Here is a 12006-nt window from a genome sequence, read left to right as displayed (position 1 = left end):
CGACGTGCCACGTTTGACCCCCAACTAAAATAACCACAAGAGTCATTTACATAACAGGCCGAGTGTTCCACCGCTCCCTCCTGGCTCCTGGGTCATTAATTCAAGTGCAGCGAGAGAAGGATCACGTCTTATATCTAATAGGTCGTTTTTCCTCCAAGGAATAATGGCCATCAATACATTACCTATTACCAAAGACAGACAGGCAGTGACGCGCCGCCGTCCTGTTGACTATCACTTAATAGACTCATATTTTTGATCAGGATTTTGCAATGGCTGACCCTTGCTCTTCTCAGTTGACAGAAGTTTGACGTTTCGTCGTAACTAACGGGCTAATGTGACCGGTCTACTGTGTTACCGTTAACCAGGCTAGTGCCGCTACCGCTGACTGCTGTCAGTTTAGTGGAGATTAGCGCATTAGCTGGAAACTCACGGTTTGTCCTTGTATTCATGCTGAGAGAGGGGAGACCGGTCCAGGTCTCTCCTCCCACTCCCCCGCTGCCTGCCACTTACGGCAGCACTGACGATCGTTTACTCTGCCCTCCGGTTCGCACCCCTGGCCCAAGATTGATGCCATGTTGATTTTTAATGATGTACCACCGAACGGAAGGCTAGGGAGGAACAGCGCTAGACAAGCCCGCATCCGCACAGCTATGCTAAATGTCACTCTAATTATCCTGCCTTTTCGCTGAATGCAAAAGTAAACATTTACACAAACCCTCGGTGCCCTTCGCCGTATTTTGCTCGCCGCGTTCCGGCGAGGCGGTTCGCGTACGACCGTGTCTGTGAACTTGTGTTACCTTGTGGGATTGTTTAAAACATTTATCCGCCAACTTCCGCAGCTCAGTTAAAGCCAGACAATTGGTAAGCGGCGCCGATTGATAGCTAACTGGCTTATGTTAACACAAAATATTTTTTTAACGATAGCCTACATCCTTAAACATACTTTCTATAGAGCCGATGCACTATTTGTAGGCTAGGCTACGTTATTTTGGATGAAAGCGTCTGCTAAATGAAGAAAATGTAGGCCTAAGCCTGAAAGCCAGAAAAAGGCTCTAGGCCTATATGAATTTTACAGGTCTGTCTCTGTAACCTTTCAAACAGCAGAAACATGGACTCAAATGACCAACATATGCCGGTACCAGCATGCCAAACAAGTTATGTTAGTGATTTAATATTTATTAAAATATTGTCTACAAAATCATTGGAAGAACAGATTTCAATGCATAGTTAGTTCACATTCAGTGTTCATTGTTATTCCATTCTAAGGCACCAAGCAAAGCTTTTTTTTTAACACAACAATGACATAGAAAGAATATATTTGCCAAGCCCAATCGTACCTAAACAAACAATTACTTAGACTGACATTTGACATTTTGATTATACTAATTCCATGTCGTTTTTCTGTACTCGACATGACAGGTAACACATAGTTAGGTTGGCAGGTGTGTTGCCAAGGGACTGGCGCCCACAGTGCGCAATGCAGTGTATGTTTCACCGCAGCGGCAACAGCGGCCATTTTGTGTTGGGTGTGACATATAGTCTAAACATGGCCAAGGCCTTATTGAGATGAAAGCGGTCACGGCTGACCTTTCCAGTTCCCAGTGAATCACAGCTAGTCTTCATATCTAATGATCTGGAAAGAGTCACGCATGACCTTTCAGTTACAATACCCCCTCCCTCTGCTACAACAAGGATCCCCATTCTAACAATTACACAACCCAAATCAAGAAGAACGGTCAGAAGCCAGTTAACATAACCAACGTGTAATCAGCATCGATTTTGCAAAATTAACCGTGGCTGTGTGCACTTACACGTTCAATTCCAAAGTCTTCATTACGGCAAAAAACAAGCTTAGATTACAGTAGCCATTGAGACAACAATGCTTCTGGTCGCTTTTTTTGAGTGAGTGGTGAGGCGTTAGTGTGTGTGAGGTGTGTGTGTGTTTGGACAATCAGGAGGGGAAATACTGAGTGTAGCCTACTGAACGAACACCTATTCATCTCTCTTCATTACCAGCTCTTGTCCTTATGATTATTTCTCAGACACATAATGTCTCTGTTTATTGCTGTGGGGCTGCCGCCCGGATTGTCATGGCAGCGCTGGTAGTTAGGAAATGTACCCTTCGTCAGAATCACGGACGGCTCTCGCCCCGCGCATAAACATCCATTATTTCTTCTGCCTCCCCCCTTCACTCTCATTATCACGGCCTTGACAGAGAGAGAGAGGGAGGGAAAGGGAGAAAGGGAGACAGGAAGGGGAAAACCTCTTCGACAACACATTGCTCCACCATTGTTTAGAAATAATGCAACTATTTGCACGCAGTCGATTATTTCTGGATAATTGGCTTGGGAATATAAGGCAATTATTTCTCCGAACTAATTACTCTTTTTTTCATATATATAATAAAGGTAATTTTTCACACCACAATTATGAAGAGGACTCAATGCTGCTAAGTAGACGTGTGTGCATTTTTCCCCTAAATCCAATCCATCTTTATCGTTTTTTTTTCTTCCTCTTTCTCCCTCTCTCTCTCTCTCTCTCTCTCTCTCTCTCTCTCTCTCTCTCTCTCTCTCTCTCTCTCTGCCCCCTTCCCCCCCCCCCCTCTCTCTCTCTCTCTCTCTCTCTCTCTCTCTCACTCTCTATCTCTCTATCTCTCTCTGACGTCGTCGTTCCCTTTAGCAGACGGGCATAACGGCTTGAGGCAGGCCTCTCTTGGGCACGTACGGCGTTGTCCTGGCAACCATGGTGATGCAATCGATGATGGGGCAGACGCTCAGACAAAGTGTGCAGCCGGTACAGCTGTCAGTCACTACAGGAAGATGGGTCTGGGGGTCAAACGTGATAGCCTGTGAACACAGCGAAGGGGGGTGTGTGGGGGGGGGGGTGGGGGGTGGGGGGGTGGAGCAGGAGCAAGGGGGGCGAGAGAGCAGGGGGAAGGAAAACAGTAAAACATGCCATTAGAACAAAGTGTTTCAGTCCAGCGTGGTTAGCGTGCTAAAACAGTGAGCGACACAAAAGCTCCCACTGTGCATGTGTGTGTGTTTCCAGGAAGCAAAGTGTTCCGTGACTTGGCCGGCTGTACAGCCATCCCAGAGTCAGGCTCACCTCGACACACACACACACAGGGTTCTGGGGCAACAGTGTACTGTATGTCCTATTGAAAATATGCTTTGAGCAATGTATAGGCTGTGCTTAACAGCTTGGGAATGAATACATACATAAAATTACACGGTATTGCATTTTGCCACCTATTCATCACATTGATAAATAATACACAAATGATGTTTATTGTCTAGGCGTTACCATATGACGAATATATATTTATGACAGTGCGAATGTTGTATTTTGTGCTGAATATCATAATGGTGGGTGGGTGAGGGGAGGGAGGGGGCACAATATATCAATCGATCTATCTCTCCTTTTTGTAATATTAGTGTTTTCCATATGGCCTCGGACCCCAAAAAAGCAGGCTACTTTGCATTGTGTGCGGGGGAGCGATTTGATTGTGACACATTATACTGATGAATGTTCCTCTTTATTAGAAACCATTAATAATATGTAATCCCCTCTCTCAGAGTCTCTCTCACACACAATGAGCATCACAGTGAACAATTACAGCTGGGGATAAAACAGGGGAGCCCTCCACTTCATCAGCGGCCCCGGTGATAGATGGCACCCAACATTTATTTACCGGGAGAGAAGGAGAGATGAATACTTTAATAAAACTGTCACTGTGTCTCCTACTGTTGAGGTACTGCTGTCGGGAGGGGGGAGAGAAAGAGAGAGAGAGAGAGAGAGAGAAGGAGAAAGAGGGAGAGAGAGAAAGACAAGGAGAGAGGGAGAAAGAGAGATGTTCTTTGAAAATAACAAGCTGGTTCCACCTTTTCCATGAAAGAGGAAGGAGCAGATCGGTCCTTACACATACTTTGGTGTGACGACGACAGCGAAGCACGGAAGGGGTTGTTACAATGTGTGTGCGCGTGTGTTTTTGTTTGTTCTGCAGTTACCAGACACACAAAAAGGCGAGAGGCGCAGTATGTGACGTCTATGTCAACAGCGACATTATGAATCCATGTCAATATTTGACAGAGTTAACGGGGGTGCGTACAATAGCAGTTACGGCCATGGGTATGCATGTGTGTACACGCAAGTCGGCACGTGTGTGTGTGTGTGTGTCGACAAGATGTTACCTGGTATCCAGAGTCGTTGCAGGTCATGTAGCACTTGCCACAGTTGATGCACATGTCCTCGTCTATGAGAGCCAGCACCTGCTCTGTGTTGTTCAGTTCTCCATAGGCCCCGATGTGCTTTAGGGCTCCGGCAATTACATCCTGTTGACAACAGAAAACACCCACAAACACATTGCGGCTGAGTCCTAAACCCTGCTCCTAAGACTCTTTAGTTAGGGGCAAGACGTTGAGTGCGAGTGGGAATTTTCAACACGGGTGTTTCCAGTGGTGCCGATGGGTATTTATAGTACGTTTTTGAGGAACATCCTGAGACTATGAAAGCAGCACTGTTCACCCTCACCTTGACGGCAGGTGTGGGTCTCTTGGGGGTGTAGGTTCTGGTGGCGTTAGCCGCTGTGGCCAACGGCTCACTGTGGCCGTTCATGGTCTTCTTGTAGTCTGCCAGGATCTTGTTCTTCTCCAGGAGGTAGGGGCCGAAGCTGGGCAGAGTCTGGGCCACAAGAGAGGGGGGTGAGAGGAGAGGCTCAGACGATCACAGGTGGACCCTGAGGTTGTGAAATGATGTTTCAGCGTAATGGAGCTTCCAACAAGCTAGAGGGACAACCGTGGAGAGAAGACAGTTTTGTTCGTCTGCACCAGTGAATCAGACTGGGATTCCCTCACAAGCAAATTTGTTTTGGTTTCAGAACGTTGTACTTCAGGCAGATGATGGCGGTTTTTGTTTTGCTGGAAAAGAAGCACTGTAAACTGAAAGGATCTGGGTGTATTTAACCAGACAGCAGAAATACTTTTCTCTCATACCTACTGCCATTTAGAAATGGTGCTCTTTCTTTTTCTCTCCCTCTGTCTCTCTCTGTATCCAAGGCATCTGTACCTTAGATTATGTCTCATAACATCTGTCATATGAAGACAGGTGTTTGCTAGCCATAGTGGTTTTCGCTGTGCTCCCAGCTGATAAGTGTGGAGTCACAGAGCTTTGTCTCCGGCAAGCTGGGCTCTCAGTCCAACTCATTAGTCCGTCAGAGGAGAACAAACATGCAAAGAGAGGAACAGAGGGAGAGAGCAAAAGAGAGAAGGGCATGAGGGGGGGAGCGAAAGAAAGAGACAGAGGGATGAGGGGAAGAGAGGAGGAGAGAGAGAGAGAGAGAGAGAGGGAAAGAGGGAGAGAGGGAGAGAGGGAGAGAGAGAGAGAGAGAGGGAGAGAGAGAGAGAGAGAGAGAGAGAGAGAGAGAGAGAGAGAGGGAGAGAGGGAGAGAGGAGAGAGAGAGAGAGAGAGGGAGAGAGAGAGAGAGAGAGAGAGAGAGAGAGAGAGAGACCGACCTGCCTGACCGGATCGAATGTCTGACCGCATTAAAGCAAACGCTGTTTGCTTTGGAGTAGCGGCCAGTGTTTTTCATCTTTGAACATTAATGAGATCCTTTCGGACAACATTGACTTTATTACTGTCTGAAGCAGCCATGTAGACGGTGCCTTCCGGTTGGGGATTGTAAGCCCGGTGTGCTGTAATACAGTACGCCTCCTCGCTGCCGAGACGCTGTGCACGAGGCAGGTGCACCGACGAGAAAAGGAGAAAAAAGCGAACCGAAAAATGAAAGTCGATAGACGAAAAGAAGAAGAAAAAAGAAGTACAATGAAAGCACATTTGTTTCAGTTCCACCTCTCCCATCCCGAACTACATCTCTTTTCCCAGTTGTGCATCCAACGTGATATTGAAAAATTGTTTGGCTTCCAAAACTTGGAATAAAAAGCTGATTGTGGTCACAGGGAGTGGTTTCCTAGGCGATTATTGTGGCGGGGTTACCCTGTTTGAGTTTGCTGCAGGCCCTCTACTGTAAAATCATGCAATATATTTGCAAAAATATTCATTCGCCATCCAGGCTTAAGACATTGCCGTGTCAATGAACAGGAATTGCTTGCTCACTCAAAATGGATGCTCAGAGCTATTTCCTACTTGATGTTTTTTTCGCAGTGCAGGTAGGAGAACCGTGGGGCTATGACAGAACATTACCTAAGCACTTAACGTCCTGTCTTGAAAATGGGCAATTTCTTCACGGTAGCATAACGGGAAAAACATCAGCCCATCCTCTAGTGGGTGAAAAATCGAGAAAGGTTATTAGAGAATCAAAGTAATCTCTGCACTGTGTCCTGTGGTCTATAATTTCATTAAAATACAGATGCACAGGTAAAAAGCTGCATTCTGCATCGAGAGCGCATCCACTGTCTTTAGACCGGCTAACTACGTCACGACAAACACACCTCACACAGAATGTTTGATATTCACACCACAATTCACGAAAAGACCCCCTTTTGAACTGACATCAAATATGTGTGACTTTAATGATTGAATTCGTATGATTGGCAAATGTATCAACGCTAATTGGAACTTTAAAGACATTGCCGTTTTGATCCACCTGGACCCACAAGCACCAGCCACAATAAAACAAGTGTGATGAAAGAGCGGTTTGGGGTTTTGATGAAGAGCCCTCTCAGTGGGGGTTTGGGGGGTGGGTGCGGGGAGGGGGGGGGGGGCATGGACCGGAGGCTAGGAGGAAGTCCTGTGTGGTTCTCCTTCGGTTTAAGCTGTGTGTGCCGTGGCTGAGGTGCAGGTACGACGACCCGACACTCGCGGCTTGTCACGGTATCAGAGACAGAGGAGGGTCTTTGATCAGGGACAAGGGCAGTCTGGGGAAGAAGAAGAGACAAAAGAAACAGGGAGTGGGGTGGAGGGAGAGGGTGAGAGAGAGAGATAGAGAGAGAGAGAGAGAGAGAGAGGGGGGAGCGAGAGGGGAGAAGGTGATAGGGAGGAGAGAGAGAACGAGAGCGAGCGAGAGAGGGGAGAGGGTGAGAGGGAAAGGAACGGCGTTCGAACATGTATCTTTCCACTTGTGAATTGTGTGTGTGTGTGATCCACTTCCAAAGCTGTCTCTTTATGGGAACCAGGGTGATCATATCCACTCTAATGGAACACATGCAAATGGCAAGTTAATATCTTTCACCTCCCGTCTATCCCCATCTCTCTTCCCTCCTCCCGTCCCCATCCCCCTCTCCCTGCCTCGTACACCTCTCCTCCACCATCCCTCTCTCCCCTATGTTCTCCAACCCACTCCCCCTCAAACCCTCATCCCTCTCTTCCTCTGCTCTTAAACCCCTCCATCCTCTCCCAGCCTGCACCACTGCACCCCCCCCCCTCTCTCCTCTTCTCCAGTCGGTGCATCATTACGGGGTGATTCTCAGAGCACCTCAGCTTCAGTCATCCCCAGCCAGCTGTGGGGCTGTGGGAGGCCCCTGTCCCTAGGCATGTGTGTGTGTTTGAGGAAGAGAGAGAGAGAGAGAGAGAGAGAGAGAGAGAGAGAGAGAGAAAGAGAGAAAGAGAGAAAGAGAGAGAGAGAGAGATGCTTGTGTGTTTGTGTGTGCTTACATTATGCACCCAAGTAAGAGCGGGTGGGTTTAGTGTCCCTTCATGTGTGTGTGTGTGTGTGTGAGGGAGACTGTGTGTACGCGGAGAGGACTCCCAGCACAGGCCCATTGCTCTCCTCCCAGTGTGTTTAAGTGGAGAAGTGTCCCGTTTGTGGAGATTTCCCTCTCATTACCATATTCATGACAGTTTGGGGAGAGAAATCCCACATGCCACTGGCCTGAGCATGGAGGGGAGGACATTAAGCACAGGCAGTTTGTTTGGAGTGTGTGCTTGCGTGCGTGCGTGCAAAGCCAGCATCCGCGCGAGTGTTTGTGTGCGCGGCCAGCGTGCGTGCCAGTGCCAGCGTGTGCATTTGTGTGTGCCACGCACACGCACACGCTCAAGACATGGGGCACTTCTCGCTGTTTCATGGAAATTGCCTCCTTACCAGTGGGAGAAGCTCCCCGCACGCCATACCACTGAGGCTCTGTGGAAATGCAATCACACGCCCCAGTCAGGGGCCTGCTAATTCATTTCAAAAACCGCAAATCTCAAAATTGACCAAAGGGAATTGGGTAAGACCAAGCTGTTCGAAGTATCAACACCGATTCCCCGCCACCTTTCGAACGCGTACAGCCGGAGCCGTTCCCTTCCGCGACAACTCGCGACCGGCCATCTGAAAACACGGCAGGCGAAACGAAGACGCCCAAAAGTTGTCCGAGCGGCGAGCGGCGAGATAGAACGACGACATTGTCAGCATTCAAGCAAGCACATGTCCTGTCGTTTGTCGTGAACGTGATGAGTAAGTACAATGTGCACATGGTATGCACTGGCTTTATCAATCCCAATTAGACTGATGCTCTCTCCAAACCATTAGGAGCTTTTCAAAGTTAGCGTAGCTTATACGGTAGGGGAGACCGGGGTAGGGGGGTCACACTTTCTCCTCCTGCCAGTATTTCTCAGTGCCAGTAAATTACAGAAGACTCATTTCAGTATTGATCCAAAGCTTAAGGTCTTGGGTTTGAATGAATATACATTTTTATCAGCATAACATGTTTTAATATGCCACGAAATACACCATGGATAACATTTAACATTTCAGTCATTTAGCAGACGCTCTTATCCAGAGCGACTTACAGTAAGTACAGGGACATTCTCCCCGAGGCAAGTAGGGTGAAGTGCCTTGCCCAAGGATACAACGTCATGTTCTCCGGCCAGGAATCGAACCGGCAACCTTCAGATTACTAGCCCGACGCCCTAACCGCTCAGCCACCTGACTCCTGATAAGCCCCCATAGTGTGACAACCAACCCCATGATTCCCTTCACCAAGATTGTAAGCTCTCTATCTCAACGGACGATATGAATGATCTCATACAAAGAGGTCACACATTTGATGAGAAACATTTGACACAGCATCCCCTAGTTTGACTGTAATAAGCTCTGTGACAACCAACTCGTGTGACAACCGACCCCGGTCTCCCCCTACTTGTCTATGAACGCACACACTTTGCACTTGCAGCAAATTCGAGGACCTGCAAATATTACAATGACGAGGGTGTGAGTACTGTTGCAGCCTAGGCGTCTAGACCATCCCCATTGCCTTTCTAGAATATCCTTGAAACAGTAGCAAACGGTTGTAAAATGAGCTTCAAACCGTGTTGATGTTCACAATCGCTGCCCGCAATTTTCCAATCGATAGACAACAGGCTCGAGTCTCAAACACGGTTAATATTTAATGCTCTGTCCGTGTCTCTCCCCTCGTCTCTCTGGAGGCGTCCACGCCAGGCATGGTCTATATTTTGCTGTCAATCAGCCGAGACTCAGAAAGCCTGATTGTTTTTTTTCCGCTCTCCCTGTGAATGCCTCGGCTGGCCGAGACACAGTGTGTCGCGGCGCACCTGTAGCTCGGCCTCTCCGAAGGTCACCGCGAACCCTCCGCCTCCCGCTTCCCTCGGCCCCGCACGGCTGCTTGACGAACACCCCGTTCCGCGACGAGACGCGGGTAAACCGCCGTGCAGATGGTCGGCAGGCAACACGTCGCAAGTTTTACGGGAGGGCTGCTGGAGGGAAAACAAGTGTGTGCGACTTGTTCTGGGCATCGCGTACACATGCGTACCAGATAAATGCTGTTGTTCCTAATTAAATCCCCCTACTTCTCATTTTCCCCACATCACATGGACAGGATAACACCGATCTCTGCAGATATCACCGGAGCATATTGTGTGGATTGAAGGCATGGTTCATGTTCCAGCTCGTGAGGGATGCACGTTCTATCCTCGCCTCCAGTCGTCAGACAACATGTGAGGGAATATTCTAGAATAATAAGGTTGTCTGTCAATCATTCGGTATAGGGTCAAAACTGTTTAGATCCGAATGATTTGGGATTACCATAAGGCAGCTTGACGTATGGAGCGATCTGTTCAGTCTATTCCCCCTCGTTTATCCATCCATCCGTTCATCCATTCATCCATTGATCCATCCATCTATTGATCCATCCATCCATTCACCCAACCATCTGTTATAGGCTTTTCAGATCAAAGGATTTAAGGACTCAAATCTGGAGATTTCTTTTCTGAAGCAGTCCAATTTTCCAAATGAGTCATCAAGACACACTCATCTCCTGACTCTTCTCTTTACTCTGTCTCAGCCTCTCTCTCCCTCTCTTTCCCTCCCTCTCTCCCTCTCCCTCTCCCTCTCTCTCTCTCTCTCTCTCTCTCTCTCTCTCTCTCTCTCTCTCTCTCTCTCTCTCTCTCTCTCTCTCTCTCTCTCCGTCTCTCTGTTTATGATAAGAACATTAGGACCTTATTGCTCTCTCAAAAGCACATTGCCATTAGGAGAGAGAGGGAGACATCAGGTTATGAGTCTCTACCCCGAGAGAGAAAAGAAAACAGACATCAACAACCTCTGGAGCATGATAATGCTGTGATTTATCCTCGCTAAAGCGCCGCAGTTGGCCCGTAATTAAACATGAAAACCTAAATTTATCTATGTGTGCTCAGCCCCTCGTTAATTTAAAACTGGGATGGCACCAGACAGGTTCTAATCCAGCCTGCTCTCCTCCTCTTCCACCCCCTCCTCCGCCACCTCTTGTTGTTTTATTTTCCTCCTCCCCCCTCTACCCCCCTCTACCCCCCCCGCCCCCCCATTACTGAGCATTAAAATGTATATTAGCCTCCAAGGCCCATCACCATAAACCACAGAGCAGGGGAGGGAGGGCGGTGTGTGCGCGCGTGTGCGTGCATTCGTGAGTGTTGAGGGACAGAGAGAGGGAGAGACAGAGAGAGGGAGAGACAGAGAGACAGAGAAGAGAGGGGCAGAGGGAGAGAAGAGAGGGAGAGAGAGAAGAGAGGGAGAGAGAGAAGAGAGGGAGGGAGGGAGGGAGAAACACAGAAATCAAGAGCGGGGCGGGCGTTCGAGTCCGACGTGAACACGCGCCGGATATTTGCGAGAGCTCGCGTGCGAGTTGGAGCGCGTGCTCGGAGTCCCACAGACATATGGGACATAAAGGGGAAGGCGCGGACTCACGGAAGCACAAAGGAAGGAGAGAGAGAGAGAGAGACACTCATTTAGCCTCATTGCAGATTGGGTTGAAGGCCCATTAAGACCAAGCTGTCTCGGCCCTACATCCTCCCTGTCCTGAACGTGACGGCTGCCTCGCTGCTGAGAGGGCCGCTGCTGCGAGGTGGGGAGACACGTCTGTCCTAATGAGGAGGAGCGAGGCGGTGCCTCCTACCCACAATGCCGAGCGAGTCTTTAGGCATCACGATGCGTCCTTTAATTGGTTGTTGCTTGGTTGTTGTTTTCTCTCTCCCCTCCACCCCCCCCTCCCTCTGTTTAACCACACGCGCATGCACACGAGCACACATACACACACAAACACGCACAGACACACAAACAAGCACGCGCAAACACACACCCACCCACACACACACATAAAGAAACTTGTCATGAGCTTGATTTGTTTATCACTTGTTACATTTGCTCTCTTTAACTGTGAATCACTGTAGCCGCAGCAGCTAATATCAGCCCAATGTCTGCCAGCTTAGGAGAGGCAGGGAGGCGAGACTGATGTTTGCTGACTGATTTAGCTTGTTCCCAACACCTCACAGGACTCTCCCAGCACTTAAACGCCTTGCTGGCTGGGTTGGGGACTGATTGACTTGCTGGCTAGCCAGCCGACCGGCTTGTTGGCTGATTAGGGTGGTGGGGTCTGGGTGGTTGGCTGATTAGGGTGGTGAGGGGGCCTGTCTGGTTGGCTGACTGGAAGGCCGTAGGGGCCAGCTAGATGGGTGGGCAGGTGAGTGGAAGTGGCTTTTCGACGTGTCTTCCCATAAATCCAAACTGGCAATTAAAAACTCAGCACTAATGACTAACCGAGTGCTCTCTGGCTCTTTCAATTCATCATTATTCAAGCTAAC

General features: G+C 48.8%; 1 protein-coding gene across 2 annotated transcripts in view; it reads right to left on the bottom strand.

Annotated features, from left to right (window-relative positions):
• Positions 1 to 2604: 2604 nt before the first annotated feature.
• The window catches only part of dpyda (dihydropyrimidine dehydrogenase a), a 123764-nt gene continuing 114362 nt past the window's right edge, over positions 2605 to 12006 (bottom strand). For both annotated transcript variants that reach the window (XM_084703342.1, XM_084703343.1), the window contains 3 exons: positions 4531 to 4680; positions 4191 to 4331; positions 2605 to 2846 (listed from right to left, as the gene is read on the bottom strand). In XM_084703342.1, coding sequence (XP_084559468.1) covers positions 2676 to 2846; positions 4191 to 4331; positions 4531 to 4680 — 462 coding nt within the window. In that variant the 3' untranslated portion in view covers positions 2605 to 2675. The remainder of the gene's footprint in view (positions 2847 to 4190; positions 4332 to 4530; positions 4681 to 12006) is intronic.

The sequence above is a fragment of the Hypomesus nipponensis genome, chromosome 8, assembly GCF_054491055.1.
Source record: "Hypomesus nipponensis isolate SF chromosome 8, ASM5449105v1, whole genome shotgun sequence".
Lineage (NCBI taxonomy): Eukaryota > Metazoa > Chordata > Actinopteri > Osmeriformes > Osmeridae > Hypomesus > Hypomesus nipponensis.
This window is presented reverse-complemented; position numbering and strand designations above follow the sequence as displayed.